The sequence below is a fragment of the Gigantopelta aegis genome, chromosome 4, assembly GCF_016097555.1.
Source record: "Gigantopelta aegis isolate Gae_Host chromosome 4, Gae_host_genome, whole genome shotgun sequence".
Lineage (NCBI taxonomy): Eukaryota > Metazoa > Mollusca > Gastropoda > Neomphalida > Peltospiridae > Gigantopelta > Gigantopelta aegis.
This window is the reverse complement of record NC_054702.1, coordinates 17,928,833-17,946,719: the sequence shown is the minus strand read 5'-3', so window position 1 is coordinate 17,946,719 and position 17,887 is coordinate 17,928,833. Positions and strand designations below refer to the sequence as shown.

General features: G+C 34.8%; 1 protein-coding gene across 2 annotated transcripts; it reads left to right on the top strand.

Annotated features, from left to right (window-relative positions):
* Positions 1–2,047: 2,047 nt before the first annotated feature.
* On the top strand, positions 2,048–17,477 carry LOC121369621. Of its 2 annotated transcripts, XM_041494646.1 has the most exons (6): positions 2,048–2,150; positions 7,812–8,022; positions 9,326–9,427; positions 13,032–13,160; positions 14,918–14,965; positions 16,101–17,477. In XM_041494646.1, the coding sequence occupies exons 2-6, from the start codon at positions 8,013–8,015 to the stop codon at positions 16,253–16,255; spliced, it is 444 nt and encodes a 147-aa protein (XP_041350580.1). In that variant the 5' UTR covers positions 2,048–2,150; positions 7,812–8,012; the 3' UTR covers positions 16,256–17,477. The 2 variants fall into 2 exon arrangements, with proteins under 2 accessions (XP_041350580.1, XP_041350579.1); XM_041494645.1 differs by lacking the exon at positions 7,812–8,022 and having other exon boundaries at positions 2,054–2,150.
* Positions 17,478–17,887: the final 410 nt, after the last annotated feature.

The following is a 17,887-nucleotide window of genomic DNA, read 5'->3' as shown; positions in this document are numbered from 1 at the left end:
TTTACATATATATATATATATATATATATATATATATATATATATAATATATATATATATTATATATATATATATATATATGGCGTAAAATATACCTAGCTTAAATTGAGACGAGAAAATTAACGGGTTCACAGAGGACGAGTGATCTTCCCCAATCGCAATATTCGAACAGGAAGCTGATATAGCCATGGGCACCTGTCATTTGCTGATTTATTTTTCTGTGCCTTACAAACTTTATGCTGACCCTCACAAAATTCATTTACTTTGACTTTTTGTATATATATATATATTTGACATGTATATATATATATATATATAAATTATATATATATATATAATATATATATATATAATATATATATGTATGTGGAGAGCATTTCGAGTGTGTATGTGTGTGTGTGGGGTGGGGGGTTCGACTAGGTATTTGCCTTTTGGATATGAAGTTGCCTTACTTAACTGTATTGATTTTCTTTAGGGTCCCAGGGGCATGCTGCCTCGGAAATTTTGAAATCTCTGAAAGCCTAAAACTTAAACATTTATATTTTAAACCAATGATTTTCGTCTATTTGTAGATTGCGGGCACCGCGAATCGGGGGGTGGGGGGTGGGGCGATGGTTGCGAGGGTGGGGGAGTGGGCTGGGAGCTCTAGCCCCCCCCCCCCCCCACACACACACACACACCAATAATTCTGAATAAAAAATATTAGTAGTAGTAAATCTTAAGGCAGAAATTAATTTTATTTGCAGAATGCAGGAAAATGCATTTCAGGACATCTAGTTTGCAAACTTTTAAGGGGGAGCATACCCCTGAAACCCCTTAGAAACTTTGTTTAACCCCGTCGATCTCAGTTAGCACCCCACCCCTAATCTCAGTCAGCTCCCCCCAAATCTACTTACTTTCGACGTGCCTGGATTGTATTTTTGTTATTAAGGTGAGTGCTTAATATAACTATTAACCTTAGTAACAGAAAAGGTACATGTACCTCTTTTAATAATGAATATATTTATGGAAAACGAAACACATTACCTTCTTAAAAATTGTATCATCACGAATCGCCGCCAACACATGCACAGAAGAATATTGTTTGATATACTAGTATTATGGAAGCCAGTGTCGATTTGAACCTCTATGTTCAGATCAAGACATGAACAGGATTACTGTCTGTTATTAACCTTTTATTTCTAACTTTGGTTGATGAATCAGTGGAAGATTGTTATGTAATTATTGAATGCTACGAGGTCACAAATATAGCAGAAAGTACAATTAAACATGTTTGCTACATGTAGGTTCCTTTGTTTTGATTTTGCCACATCAGTTAGAAATCTTGAATCATATAGGCCTACACTGCAGTTTTGGTAAGGGGAGTGCTAAATGACGAAGACAAGCCAGTATTGTTTTAATGGTAGAATTGCAAAAGTTACAATCAAATATTTGTTCAATATTAAAAAAGAGAGGGAAAAAAGTGGACGTCAGCTGTTGTCGCGATCAAGGCTGAGAAAACAGCATGGGGTGGAGAGAGACTGACAGAGACAGACAGCTACAGACATACCGATCGAGAGATAGACAGGGGAAAATGAGAGACGGGGGGTGGGGTGGAGACAGAAACACACACACACACACACACACACACAGAGAGAGAGAGAGAGAGAGAGAGAGAGAGAGAGAGAGAGAGAGAGAGAGAGAGAGAGAGAGAGAGAGAGAGAGAGAGAGAGTACAGAGATACAAAGACCTCGGTAGATTACAGCAATGCCCCCCACCCCCACCCCCTGCCCATACTACCACGCCGTCTTCCAACAACTGTGATAGCCTACTGATACCAAAATTTCTATATTTAAAAATAAATTAATATTTTAAAAATAATATATATTAAAACTATATGCAAAATGTACAATGAAGTAAAACGCAGAAGTATAAATACAACAGTAATGCATGAATTCATGCCTGCGGTAAACCACGGGTTTTCATTATATGGGCCTGCTTTGACACAGAGGTACGTCGAATGACGTCATTTCAGTAATGTGAAGTGTAGACTCAGTCTTCTTGGGTTATTTGCTGAGAGACATTAGAAGACGGTTGAAACAATTTTGTTTTGGCATCTGTTTGAATGGAAGTGTGAGCAATGAAGCCACGTATTTTAGAAGACGACAAAGGTAATATACATAACATGAACCAAATACTACAAAGTGATAACAATACTAGGCTGATAACGTACAAATTTGTGATAAAATGACAGACGATATTCAAGGAGCAAAGCCAAAGGCAAACGCGATTACCGTATTTAATGTAATAACGCCGGTTTGTTATTTTAGTTTAAACAATATTTATTACATTTGCTGGTGGGATTGGTCGACAGGCTACAAGCCTATATTAGGACCTTTCCCTACATTTTTTTTTTTACAAACAAACTGACAAGATGACAGACATAGTACAATTAATAACTAACAATAATAATAATAAAACAATACTATACATGTAGTATAGATGAATAACATAAAAGTGAGCTATAGAAAGGAAAGGTATATACATAGAAATAATACTGGTAGAGAAGTGAAACAGTGCTAATAAGTTTCAAAACGTTTAGTGCTTACAATAAAGTCATGCACGGATTTAAAAATCAGTTAAGTGTAGATCGCCAAATAATAAAATGTTATAGTTAACATGTAGATATTTCTGTAGATGGTTATTCCGATGCACCCTGAACAGAGGGTAGTGACACAAGAAATGTTCGGCATCTTCCACATGATGCCCACAAACACATTTTGGATTATCCAAGATATGACGCTTAAATTTATGACCATTTAGGTTCGCGTTCGCTTGATGCGCAGTTGGTTTGGGATCGATCCCCGTCATTGGACCCATTGGGATATTTCTCGTTCAAGCCAGTGCACCACGACTGGTATATTAAAGGCTGTGGTATGTGTTATGATGATGCATATAAAAGATCTCTTGCTGCTAATCGAAAAGAGTAGCCCACGAAGTGGCGACAGTGGGTTTCCTCTCACAATATCTGTGTTGTCCGACGTAATATAACCGTAAATAAAATGTGTTGAATGCGTCGTTAAATAAAAGATTTCTTTCCTTCAACTGACTGAGCTAAATCCCGCCTCAAACAGGTGGCAGTAGTTTACCATTGACATGAGCAAATAGTTTATGGATGCGTGTGGGGTAATATTTAATTTGCTTGGTATTTCTGTGATAAGTTTCTACATATATAATGCATGTTAGTGTACTTTCAGTTGGGATATTGTAGACTTTAAAGTTACACCCTTCTCTAGAAAAATCCTGCATAGGTTATATTTTGATGGTACATGTATTCATACACCACAATATGTGAATCAACTCATTTACACTGATCTCTTTATTTCTGAATAAAGTGATTTGATTTGAGTTGTATATATGTGCACATGTATTCAACATGAACAAATAATTTGTATAGCAGCATTTAATATATATCAGGGTTTAGGATGAAGTCCATAAAATATTAACAGTTTGGTGAATTTGCTTAGAAAATCTGTTGCCGAATTCAAGTTTCATTTAGCCAATCAGCGAAAATGGCGGTATCATACATCTATAAATGACAGATGCTTTTCTAATTCGCTTTTTGGCAAATTAGTTACTTACTTATGCCCGTTGTCCCTTCTGGTGCATAGGCCATTTACTACAGTTTTCCAGAGTTGTCTGTCCTGGGCTCTAGTTTCAAGCTGCCTCTAGGTGTGTCCTGTCTTCTTGGTGTCCACCTGGAGGTCCCTTCGCCGTGTGTTCTTTGGGCGGCCTCTTTTTCTTGTGCCTTGTGGGTTCCATGTCAGAGTCTGCCTGGTGATATTTGATGCTGGCAAATTAGTAATGAAATATATTCACCAAATTCCATCTTTAATTTACATTTGGCGATTTGGCGAGCGACAACCTTAACCCTGTATATAATGCATCATAGATCAATCTTTAAAGCTATTATATTGTTTGTTGTAACCTGATATAAATATTTTCTTTCTTTTTCTTATGATGTAATAGATATTAAAATAACACTAAACAATTTTTTTTAAAAATAAAATAGAAAACAATCGTCTCAATCAATACTAAAATAGTTGGTCAGGTTTCATTACAACAACATATTTAAGCAACGGTTGTGATATATTATATAATATACATGTACATATATACGTATTTGGGGTTTTCCTGATATATATAACACAAGTACCAGGGTCGAAATTTCCACCACCGAGGGTGTACAGTTTCTATCCCACATGACTGTATATGATGGAATCTTTTCCTCCCATCCATTCGATAAATAAACTATTATTTTACATGAACAAAGATGGCTGAAAAAGTAACTTCATAAATAAACAACATCATATTTGCCGTGTCTGATTCATGTGTTAAATATAATTTAACACTACAAATTAACAAGACAGTTTTTGTGATGAAGGTTTTAATTTACAAAATATCTAAAACTAACCAACTCATATTAATATGACATCATATATTACCAACAACGTAATACTCTCCATGTTAAATGCAATGACGTCATAGGATATACAAGACAGATTTATTCCATATGGGCTGACATCATGGAATGGACCTGTCTTGCATACCTAGGGATGGGATAAAATGTTTTAAGCTTCCGTTGACATTATAGGACATCCAAAAACATATACTGTGATACTAGATGTACAAAAGGGAATATTGTAAGTTTTAATCATAAATACCATACAACTTTGTTTTTTAAAGGACAGTGTACCTTTAAAAACAGTATTGTATATCCACCAGTGACCTGATTAGCATTCCGGACTATTGATCTGTTTATTTATACAACCCCAGCACAAGGACCTTTGTGTATGGCAATGGAGTTATTTTATTATCTATACCAATAGGCAGCCTATTACTCTATTACAAATCATTCCAGAGGGCAGTGGTTGTGCACTAAGTCTTGTTTTTATCTCCACCTGCAAGCAATGTTGTGCCACCTACATACACATTACACAGTGTGTGAGTTACCATAATTATTCCGTTACTGTGCATGTCAATTAATAATTTACATTAACCAGAAACGGTCTGCAAATGCTGGCCCAGAGATGAAAGGAAATACTGAATTATATTCATGCTAAAGATTTCTTCCAGATAAAAAGGTCATTAACATGATTAAATTATGTCAATACTGTTTTGTGCATTAAAAGTCTTCCAGACCGCGGGCTATGTATTGTTCATATGGATTAATGTTTTCTGATCAACATTAAGCCTACCGTGACATCCGAGTAAGACAGTTTCCGATCTTCTTACGTCTGTCTTTGTGAACGGAAGGGTTTAACTTTACTAGAAATATATAAACAAGGCCTCTTTTAAACAGTTTAATGCTTTAGTACAGTGACGAGAAGTTACTTGGTAGGTAGGTTTATTTCTTCAAAAAGGGATGTATATATGTTTTGTAACTATATACTAACTAACAAACTATGTATGTATGTATGTATATAATTGTAATTATATTTAACTAGATTGTGAAAGATTGGTGTAATGGATTGTTACCTATTTGTTTCTTGTTTTATGTTAATTACTTGTACACCTGACCATTATGTTGTATGAATACATTTATTACTTGACGAGTGGAAGTCCATAACAAAAGGCAATACATACTTCTTGTAACTTGATTCTATCAGATATTAGTTCTGCTAGAGCATGTGCACCCAGAGTTATTCAAATATTGAAGTGGATTAATGTTTAGGTTTACTTTACATAGGTGTGCATGAATTCATGTGTAACAAACACATGCTCCGATTAGTGTGACATACAACAGATGATTATAGTTTGAGAAATAACTTAATGGTAAGTTCTATTATGATTCAAGTCACAGCATATAGTGTTAGATTTTGGTTTAATTCTTGTTTGTTTTTCAAGAAAATAATAGTGCTGGTACATCAAATACAGGTATACAAGTTCTGTATTAATTTATTATTAGATTTATATAGGCATTGAAATTCTGTTATAAAATACTTCATTGTACTCAAATAGTTCTAATTACATGTATTTCACATTATTCAATATACATGTATAAAGCTGAAAAGTATTTCACATTATTCAATATACATGTATAAAGCTGAAAAGTATTTCAAGTTATTCAACATACATGTATAAAGCTGGAAAGTATTTAAAGTTATTCAACATACACATAAAGCTAATAATTGATAAATACTGTGTATTTTGATGTACGTATGATTTTTTTTAAATCATGACAAATGAACTATTTATATATATATCAACAGTCATGGCACTGACATACTTGTAGGTTAAATATCTTGAAATCATCTGTAGATGTTTGTTTTTTCAAATATCAATATGGTGTTTTTTAAAATCCAGTTTAATTTTAGTAATTAACACATGTATGCCATGGTGTGTTTGTGGGTGTTTTTTTTGTTTTTTTTGTTTAATCTGATTAATCTGATTTCATACCTTTATGGTAGAACATTTGGTGAACAACAGGTTTAAAGATCAGTCCTCTTTGGTGCAGCATTTCTATCACATGTATTATCCTTCTACATATACAATGTATTTGTCAGTGCTCAGAGGGGCGGGACGTAGCCCAGTGGTAAAGCATTCGCTTGATGCACGGTCGGTGTGGGATCGATCCCCGTCGGTGGGCCCATTGGGCTATTTCTCCTTCCAGCAAGTGCACCACGACTGGTATATCAAAGGCTGTGGTATGTACTACCCTGTCTGTGGGATGGTGCATATAAAAGAACCCTTGTCGCTAATCGAAAAGAGTAACCCATGAAGTGGCGACAGCGGGTTTCCTCTCTCTGTCTGTGTTAACCATATGTCTGACGCCATATAACCGAAATAAAATGTGTTGAGTACATTGTTAAATAAAACATTTCTTTCTTTATCAGTGCTCAGCAGCATTGTTTACTTTTTTAGACCAGTTTTAAAAATTATCATGTTTAAACAGCCATTGGAATGGGATAGGAGTGTTTATTTAACGACACCTCAGCACATTTTAACTTATGGCTATCTGGTGCCTAGCACACATGTACATGTATGGTTATTGCAGTACTTCGTCTAGAGGGTGAGAAAAGAAACCGTGTGAAGCCACACAGGCTTTTTCTACCAAATAACAGCAAAGGATCTTCTAATTGCTTGTTCCAAGACAAGACAGAACATACCATAGCATTTCATATAGCTGGCACTGGTTGGGAGGGATAAAATTAGCTGCAAAAGGTCTACTAAAGGTGATGAATCTTATATCCCACCACAGGAAACATTTTGTTCTAAATCGTGTCGTGATTCACTACACAATTCTAAAATGTTAAATAGTAGCTACTACTCAATTTTCAACTGATCACCAACTGTCGCCAATAAAAATCTTTAAAACAAAATGTTCCCTGTACCACAGTTTAGTTGAATTATGTTCTATCATCAAGCTACATCTTGACATGCAATAGCCATACAATTGTGCTACAAACTGGGATGCCATTAAACATATATAACGGGTATCTTTCTTTTTCTAGATCCAGGGGCCCAATTTACTAAACTCTCGCAACTTTGCGATCTCGCAGTACAATGCTAAAAGACTTGCAAAGAGGATGCTTTGTTGTCTAGCAGAGCCTAAGAGAGCTTCGTGAATTAGGCCCCACTTGACACAATTACCATAATACATGTCAGAAACCCACTAGCTACTGAGCTCAGTTTGCTGGGGTGTTGTTAAACACACATTCCTTTCATTGTTGTCCAGTTATTGTCTGCCTTGGTGAAGTATACATATAGTTTCATTTCTTGTAGAATACTGGTGTATATATATATTTATCAACTCTCTTTCACATTTACAGATCACACTGTTTAATGGGTGGTTAATGGATACACGGGTATATTTGGAATGGTGACATTTCAGTGAGTCCGCAAATAACTGACCCATTAATAATGTACGGAACTTAGAAACTCACTGGGAAAAAGAATTCACTGTGAACAGTAAACTGTTGTATTCTTATTGGAATCTTCTTCATTCTAAAGATTTCAGTGTCGACTCGAACATGGAGGAAGGTAAGAGGAACATTGAAAACAAATAACAGTGAAACCGGTCTAAACTGGACACTCATGGAACCAAGTAAAAAAATTCAGTTAAAGAGGTTATTTCCTGTACTGATGTTTAAAAAAAGGACTATGAATCTATAGAATCAATCTCCATCGGTAGACTCATTGGGTTATTTCTTCTTCCAGCCAGTGCACCACGACTGGTATATCAAATGCTGTGGTATGTTCTGTCCTGTATGTGGGAAAATGCATATAAAAGATCCCTTGCTGCATTAGGAAAAATGTAGCGGGTTTCCTCTGATAACTATGTGTCAGAATTACCAAATGTTTGACATCCAATAGCTGATGATTAATTGATCAATGTGCTCTAGTGGTGTCGTTAAACAAAATAAACTTTAACTTTTTAGGACTATGAACTTTTTGTTTTGTTTCGAGCTAATTCCGGTTTACAAATGGTCCAGTTTTGAGGGTTTTCACTGTATTTTGTGTTCATGTATGTGGTGATCTGAAAAAAGCTGTTGTTTTAGAGTTCCAACATTTTTGATAAAATATATAATTATGTACTTATAGGTGTCTCGAACATGTATTGCAATACATGAATGTATTTTCAATGATTTTTCATAGAGCTCTGTATTCCAGTTACTCTGTCATAGATGTTCAGGAAATCTTGCTTGAACCTTAGATGAATATAAACACATTTAATTACGTCTGTCATAATCATTATAGCAGACAATTAGACAAGTAAAAAATATGTGAATATTAGCTACACGTAGTACTCAGTTTAACATCTTTACAGGAGAAACAAAAGAATAAAAATAGGAGAAGATGCAGGATATTTTCTGGGAACCTACAGGATTCCAAAGTACATGTACATTTATTATATATTACAATCCTTTTTGGGGATTCCATCATAATCTCAAGCTTCAGGGCCTGTACTTATAAAACTAAAATTTTAGAGTCCAAACTGAATCTCAAATGATGTCACACACATACAAGTTGTATGGTGTTGCCTGGATGTTCCTGTCTCAGACTCATATTAGAGTCTCGAGTCTAGAATCTATAAGTTTTATAAGCACCAGGCTTGATAAAAAAAATCGGGGATTTGCAGAAGCATGGAATCCTGCTGAATTCACAGCCGGTATGATATTTACCAAACACATGTTACACATGTCATCTACTTACTGTACTTAACACATTGATTTTTCAATTCAAATTAGCCAGTAGATGAAGATGTGTGTTATGTGTATGATAATTTATAGTACCATGTATATATTTCAGTTTATCTATTTTGTTTGATAATGTATTGTTCCAGGTGGCAAGAAGAAGTTTTTGTACGTTGGACCAAAATCTAAAGAGACTGAAAATAACGACAAATGGCAGTTCATTCCTAGAGCAGGAACTCCACCATTTCAGAGTGAGTTTACTACAAGTGTTACGGTATTCATGATATAAAGGCAGAGTTACTGGAGAATTAACCTACTAAATGGTCCAACAGATTACCGGTATTACTGAAAATATATTTAGATTTAATTTTTCCTGGAAAATACTTAATTCAGTGAAAGGTACTTCATTCAAGCTATTACATAGTCATCATGCATGTATTCGGCTTGTTGTCAATATTTTACTACATAATTATTGATTGAATCATGGCAACAAAACCATAAATCGAGCAAAATTACTTTATTATTAGCTGTTGCTGCTTAAAATGTTTGCAAAATGGCTGATAAATTAGGAGCATACATTAGCTGAAAGGAAAAACATGTAGTGTATACAGTGTTCGAGATTAAAATTTTGGGGCAGTATCCCAGTTGGATATTAACATTTCAAAATCTGGTATCCCACCTGAGAATTTAGTATCCCTCTTAAATGAAATTCATAAATAACATCGTACAAACTTGGACGAAACTATTCTCGTTCCCAGTCTATTGCTATGCCGCAATCGAAATCATGGAATTTGTGAAACTGGCAATCAAACAGAATCTGCAGAAAGATTTGCTGCATCTATTTTTGCGTAATAACGACATAAAGTAATATTTAGCAGTAATCTATAAGTGTTTCTGACATTACTAATGATAAACCTACCTGTATCAATTTCATGCATATGTGGAATCAATATCTCAAATAAAATTTGAAGGGAGGAAACATCCAACAAAAACAATAGCGACTTAGCGGTTCCCAGTCCATTGCTACACCGCTATTGCTCCAGTGTAGCATTAGACTGGGTATGAGCTGGGGGAGATATTGTTACGGCATAGCATTAGACTGGATACGAGCTCGAAAATACTGTGACCTAACTTCAGTAAATGACCGACGTTCACTGTTTCAGCGAAAAATGAAAACGCAGGATTAAAAAACCCAACAACAATGTCACATTACATTAGTATCCTGGTGGGATACTGGGTTATTGAAGTCTGGTATCCAAAATTAAATTCTGGTATCCCCGGGATATCGGGATACCGTTAATCTCGAACACTGTGTATATTTCAAGTTCAGTAACCCAAGTTACTTTGCATTTATTAACTGCCATGCTGCTCTGTCTGTAAGAAAAGCATTGCAATAGAAATGTCTTCTAGTTCTAATGAAGGATATTAATGTGATGTGTGCTTTGGAAGGTTGCTTTTATTGACAGACTTTGCTTATCAATATGTAACAATGGATTATTAAGGACTGCTGGAAATTACTAACTAATGAACAGATACGCAGTTGATCGATTGGATTTTAATGGAAGGCAATTTGCAAGTACATTTATTGATGGACTATCTGTTGATGGCAACAAACCAGGCAACTGTAGACATTATTGTGTTAATGGACAGTCAAAATGTATATATATACTGATGTAAAGAAATAAGGGAACACACGAGTAGTAACATCAAATATGAACTGCTACTAAAACTCTCATCCACAGCGTACTGGCATTAGATCCCTCATTCATCTCAGGATTTTATACAGACATAACTACTCTAATTGTGGTTTAAATTTTGTCTCAAATACAAGGTGTTCCCTTATTTGTTGAATTCCATCAGTGTACATGTACATTATTATGGGATAAAATAAGATCCATAAGGCTGGTTATAAGACACAGACCAGTGTTATCCTGTTTAAAATGATATACTGGTGTCCAAAAGAACTTTACAAGGCTTGAAATTGTATTACCGGGTATAGAAAAACAAAACACGGTGTGGTGAGATATGAAAGTATCATGATTTTGTTTGTTTTGTTTAACAACACCAAAGTATCATGAAGTTCAACATCTAAACATCATAATGCACTTCTTGATACATGCAAAGTGTTTGTAAGGTGGTTTCTAAATTGGTTCTTTTCAATTAGCATCAATATTTTTCAAATTATTCAAATTTTATGTACATAAAGTGGGTTTTCTTTTCGCAAAAAAATGGCACATTCTCCTAGGGATGTTAGTCTGGTCACAAAGACTGGTTAGAAAAATACCAATCAATATTTAACTAAACATACAACATTTCCTGACTTAAGGTAGTTTATGTTGTCCTATTTGTTGTTTGATCATTCCTTTGCATTAATTAAGAATTGACCGCAATAATTTTTTCGGTTCATACTTGCATGAACCAAAAAATAATTGCGGTCAAATCTTATAATTAAAATTATATGCATATACTTTAACAATACATAACTAAATTTATTTTGTTTAGCTTTAAATATGCCTGTAGTTTGTGTAAACTTTATTGATACTTATGTAGCGTAAGTTAGTTACTTTATTGGAAGGAATTGTCCTATTCGTGTTTAGTTTATATTTTATGAAAGTGAATGAAGGAAACGTGTCTAACATTTATGCTGTCGGTGGAACTGTGTAATTTTCGTCAACAGCTGTAGAACATCGCTTACAAGTAAGTTACAGGCATGAAGTTTCCTACATGATTTCTTTGGACACCGACCGAGTCTCATGTCATGATTAGCGAAGAGGGTTTTGGGGGGGGGGGGGGGGGGGGGGTGTGTGTTTAAATCAGTGTGTATAGATCCATATGTCTACTCTGCTATAGTATTTTCCATTAATTTATCGTATACATTTTTTTGTAGCTTTCACGTGTGTTTTCTTCAAAATATCTAAATATGTTTGCCAGAATAATCAGGCTTGTTGCACAAAAGTAGTCCGAGTCAGTGGTGGGTGGGTCAGTGGTGTGGAGGGTAGTAGGCGTGGCTTAAATTTATTCGGTTCATTGAGATATGAACAAAAAAGAGTAAGCACCTCTGGACCAATCAGATTGCCGTAAAGTGTATAGATGCAAAGAAAATTGTATTATATTGCAATAAAGTTGCTAAAAATATTGTAACCTAGTTGTAGGGTTCTATTTTAAAATGTCACACAAGTTGTTTTATTGCATGTATGTCACATGTTAAGTTTTGTAAATAATCTTGATTTTAATCAAGTTATGGAGTCCCTGGGTGGTTTTGTTTTTTTAAATCATTATTTCATCCTATTATGGTATATATTGTGCATATTTAATTAAAAATAAATAATTAAACATAGTAAAAACAAAAACAAAGTAACAATTAATAAATTAGATCTTTATACTGTGAGTTATATATATATATATATCCTGCAACCACTGTTTCTGTTGGTCAATTATGATAACCGATTAAAGCAAAGTCATAAACGTATACTGCATGGTACTAGCAGATAACTTTTGACTTTACTTGCATGTTATGTCAAATGCATACATACATTACAAAATCATTCATGTGCTTTAATTCGTCATATAATGTAGCTGAAATAGGCAGAGATAATTGGAGGGGGATGCATGCTTAATTTTTTATGGATTACAGGATAAATATAATAACTAGTTAATGACATGTAGGATATCTGTTTTTGTCCTGTTCAGGCCAAATGCGATATTCCACTCGCAGATTAATGCCGATATCCTACATTATTGACTGGTTTTTTGTCTCTGTATATGACCTCATATGTAATAACTGGCCCCTCCAGTTACCAGTGTATTCCACTACCTGTGTCATGAGATGGAATCATGTAGTGGTTTGTGTTGCAGCGCCAGCCATAGACCTGGACAGTGTGTGGAGTATCAAGAGAAACGTGTTGGTGGGAAATGCCCAGCATGACAGACTGACGCTAAATGCAAAGAAGAATTACTACTCTCGCCATGGTGGAATAAAAACTGGTGTGTATTAATAGAATCTGTCGCCTTTGTGAGGTGTAGATAAGGCAATTCCAAACCGAGGGACAAAATGTATTTTGTGAGGACCGAGGTTTACCATTTAATTGCAGTAACAAAACATTAACTTTGTAAGCTACAGTTTGTTTATTGTTTATTCATAAACATTTCACCTACAAACTCAGTTAATCATACGCAGAAAAATATAGTCCACCTTATGCAACAACATAAAAATGTAACAACCTACCAATAACTACACAGTTGAAAATATTAATTTGTTTAAGTATTTTTAAAACAACAATGCAATGTGAAAATGGCAGACAGAATTTTGAAAACCATGAGTTATGATGTCAATCGTTGTAAAGCATGAGTTATGACATCATGCGTATGCAGAAATCGTCCAGCACTGGGGTGCTAGACAGATTTATAATTGTTTTGGTTTTTTGGGGTTTTTTTTTGGGGGGGTGGTCATTGTGAGACAATAAGTATATCATTTTGTAATGTGGTAATGTTTTAATCTGTATAAATGTCCAGTATCCATTTTGTTCTATTTTATTTAAAAAGAAAATAGAAATAAAAAATGGCATGAGTTCCTTATTTTCCCCATAACGATTTTAAAGAAATATTTGTTAGAATTAGTTTAAGGTTAGGGTTAGGGTTAGCGATAGTTATATACAATATCTTTTAAAACAATTTGTTCTATACAGGGTTCGTACGCGCCTGGAAAACCCTTGAAAACCCTTAAAAATAAACTAATGTATTCCAGTGCTTGAATACCCTTGAAAATCATCTTGCGGTCTGGAAAACCCTTGAAAATTTGATGTCAAATAAAATATAAACGCCTAAAACGGAGGCTTTATTTACTTTATTTACCATGCAATTAAATTATTTGTTTCATTTCCGCGGCACAATCAAATGCCAATGTTTACCAGCTCAGTTGACGTGTGAATGTTTGTTGTTGTTTTTTTATCTTGCGATGCGAGGATCACGCGGCCACGAGATCCAAGCGACAGCGTCGCCATATTGGAAAAGAAAGTTTGTCACTTTTTGCCGCTGGGAGCGTGTTAAATTAATGAATCTATTGTAAACCCACAAAGATGGTTGGCACTTGCGTGTTTAACGACCTGTGGAAACTCGGTAAGGTCCTGAAAATTTGGTAAAGTTGACCTGGAAAGTGCTTGAAAAACCCTTGAATTTTTACTTCCTTTAAGTGTATGAACCCTGTCTATAAAACCAATATAATGTTTATATTTCGTAATCCAGTATCGCTATATTTTGCCTTTGAAAAATTAGACATTTTGACTATTCTGTGTAAAATTTCCTCCACAAGGGTGCTTTTGATGGTGCTTTTGGAAGAAATATAGCACAGAAGACAGAATGAGGCATCATGGGACTAAATCTTTATTTTATTCCGTAGACATTCAGTTTATTCCGTCAAAATACACCCTATGAGATTTATAAGTATTAAAATGCACTTTCACTTTCGACTATTGTTAAATGAAAGGGTGCTGAGGAAGGACATGTTTCATCTATTAGAAGCGTGAATACATGTACCTGTGTACTGTAAAGTTTTGAAAAGTTGTTACAACCAACAGTTGATTGTCACATATAAAGCATAGAGGCAATTGATTTAAGGTCCTAACATAATACCAAAGTGCTTACATAAAACACCTAAGGCGTAATGGCCCCCCTATGCCATATGCCTCTGGGGAAACCCCTGGTAGCACTGTAATTTTTTAATTGATTCTATTTTTATTATTCAGATAACAAGACAACATCAACCTCAAATGAAGGCTCCGCTTCGTCTAAAGGTAAGGGTTTTAATGCAGATTTAAATGGATACAGTAGTATATTAATATATTATGTATATTCAAGTTTAAAGCTTGTAATTCATAGCATTTTTAGTCCTCTACCAATCCAACTAGAGGGGACTAGGTTTTTGCTCTGTCTGCTGTCCATCTTTCCATCTGTCTGTCTTAATGTCTGCTGCATATTGTTTTCTGGACGGGTTTTTTTTCACAATGCCTCAAGATATCAAGCTGAATTTTGTGTATGGCTTACAAATCAAGTTTGACTTTTATGGGGACATGGGAGATGAAATTTGTTAGGCCTTATAAGAATGCTTGTTTAAATAAGCCAATTGTCTTACACCACACTAGTTTATGACAGCTGAGGTTTGTGCCCAGGACAGGGTGCTTGAACCTCATTTGGATTTTTATGAGCATGAAAATAAGTTGAAACAAATGGATGAATTGTTTCATTGTAAATTTATGTTCATCTGGGGCCCAATCTTCTGAAATTGAGCATTGGTATAGTATATAGTATTGAAACGATATGTGAAGGTTATTACTGCTGTTATAGTCTACTTCATGATTAATAAAACTTTTTCTTGCCCACTGGACAGGGTTATCCAGCTTTTGCACGGTGCTAGAAAAATCTGTCTGACCCTATAGGGCTAGATAAATCTGTCTGACCCGAGGGCTAGACAATTTCTGTATACACGTGACGTCATCATGTTTTACGACGATTGATGTCATAACTCATGGTTTTAAAAATTCTGTTTGCCATTTAACGTTGTATCATTGTTTTAAAAATATTTAAACAAATTAATATTTTCAACTTTATATTTATTGTTAAGTTGTTGCATTTTTATGCCGTTGCATAAGTTGGACTATATTTATCAGCATATGATTAAATGAGTTTCATTGTTTCTAGGTGAAATGTTTACGAATCATTCAATAATAAACAAACCATAATATGTAGCTTACAAAATTAATGTTTTGTTATTAATTAAATGGGGGAAAAAAGAATCAATCACCATTGTGAGGTATAGATAAGCCAATTTCAACCCTTGGGATAAAATGTTTTTTTCCCTCGGGATGGAATTGCCTTATCTATACCTCACAATGGTGATAGATTCTATTAGTGTATTTTCTTTGTTTCCAGGTAGCTATCAAGCCTGGGGTAGCAGGAGAGGCTTCAGCTACTCCACCTACTCTCAAACGAATTCTGACACAGACATCGACTCACAGGTGTCGGACAGCAGCAGTCCAAGACAGAGGGGACAGAGCCATCGACCACTCGACCCTCACGACTTTTAACGATACCTTGTCCTTTGATGGGCAGTGGTGCTTTTATCACCACTGACCAGTAACAGCAATAAAATGTTTTTCTAAAGAGAAAAAACGAACATGAGAAACCTTGCCTTTGAATACTTTCTTATAGTTCGTCCCATACTTCCACGAAAAAAAAATTTGGAAATAATTTCAGTTTTGTTTGAAGTAAGAAGAAAGGTAAAAGTGTTTTGGAAATAACACAAAAAAACACCCACCTATTTTTGTGTCCAATTTAGAAAACAATCGGCTCAAAAATAAATAACTTGTAGTAAATTCCATAGCATGAAAAAGGGGCTGTAATTCCCTGTGGGATGGACTATAACTGTTTTGGTGTATGTGGCTGACACTTAATACATGGAGAACTCTTGTTGTGTTGGGTAATTAAACAGGAATTAGATCAAAGTGCCTTCTCTTAAATGCAGGTGTATGCTCATTCACGAAGAACTTATTACAGTGATATATAGACTGAAATCATTGTGTATTTACACTGTGGGTATTTGTACGAGTGAGGACATGTTTTGTTTTGTTTTTATGAGGAGCTTGACCACTTCAGTCAAGAGTACAGTACTTTTAATAATGGCTTATTATACATGTCTTTCAGTGAAGAATTGGTGGTGCCAAGAGTCTTTTGGATTCCCATGTAATATATTTCAGTGTTGCTCAATGTCAATGATACAAATTTGATCGGGTTATTTAAATTTCACCTCTTGCCACACACACACGCACAGACATGGACGTCAATAGGAATATTTTTGAAAGGAGTTCATCTGAGTAATGCACTAGTGCATTTAATAGCTGATTGATTATTTCAGAAAGAACTGCAAAAACAAATATTGACTAAAGGGGTTCTATTCTCACCTTCAGTAACCACCCCCACCCCACCTGGTAACGTGCCTGACAGCTTAGAACACTGGATGTTGTCTTGGCATTATCATAAGATTGTCATGTCGGAGCAGCTTGATGGTTTATCTTACATGTTCATATTCATTTGTTTGTGTTTATTTCTACATAAACATATCTTTAACAATAAATATATGGGTCACCAACACAATTTATAAGATTGAATATAGGTCACTGTGACTTTTTTAATTACTAAATACATAGAGGATATTTCATGTTTTTTGTCTTGTGAAGTTTGCAGTCATATAACACTCGTCGCGCAAGCGTGACTCGTGAGATATGATTGCAAACTTCACTCGAGATATAAATCATATTTGACAAAAAACATGTAATTTTCTATTTATTATTTAACTTTTGGCAATTTACCTTTATTTTTAAAATGCCAGCAACAATATAGTTCTGGCTTTCTTACAGTGATGATAACACTTTCTACAGTGACGATAACACGTTTTAGAGTGAAATAGTGAAATTTTCACTCTAAAATGTGTTATGATCACTGAGTGACTGATAACACTTTTATTTCACTGATATTTTAAGATATTTCACTAAATGTTATATAATACAGGTTTCTATAACTCTTTAGGTTAAATATAGTCAGTGACCACGACTCATATTTTCAAAGCTATCTTAGTGCTATTTTATAAAACTGTCTGGGGCTATAACATGGCATACAATAGTTTTATAATATCATAGATAGCTTCAAAAATATGTGGCCTG

Excerpts from the sequence above, each read along its gene's own strand:
- LOC121369621 (XM_041494645.1), top strand. The coding sequence starts at position 2,120 with ATGAAGCCACGTATTTTAGAAGACGACAAAG. Across the intron at positions 13,161-14,917 it reads CCATGGTGGAATAAAAACTG|ATAACAAGACAACATCAACC; the intron begins GTGTGTATTAAT and ends TTTATTATTCAG. Across the intron at positions 14,966-16,100 it reads AGGCTCCGCTTCGTCTAAAG|GTAGCTATCAAGCCTGGGGT; the intron begins GTAAGGGTTTTA and ends CTTTGTTTCCAG.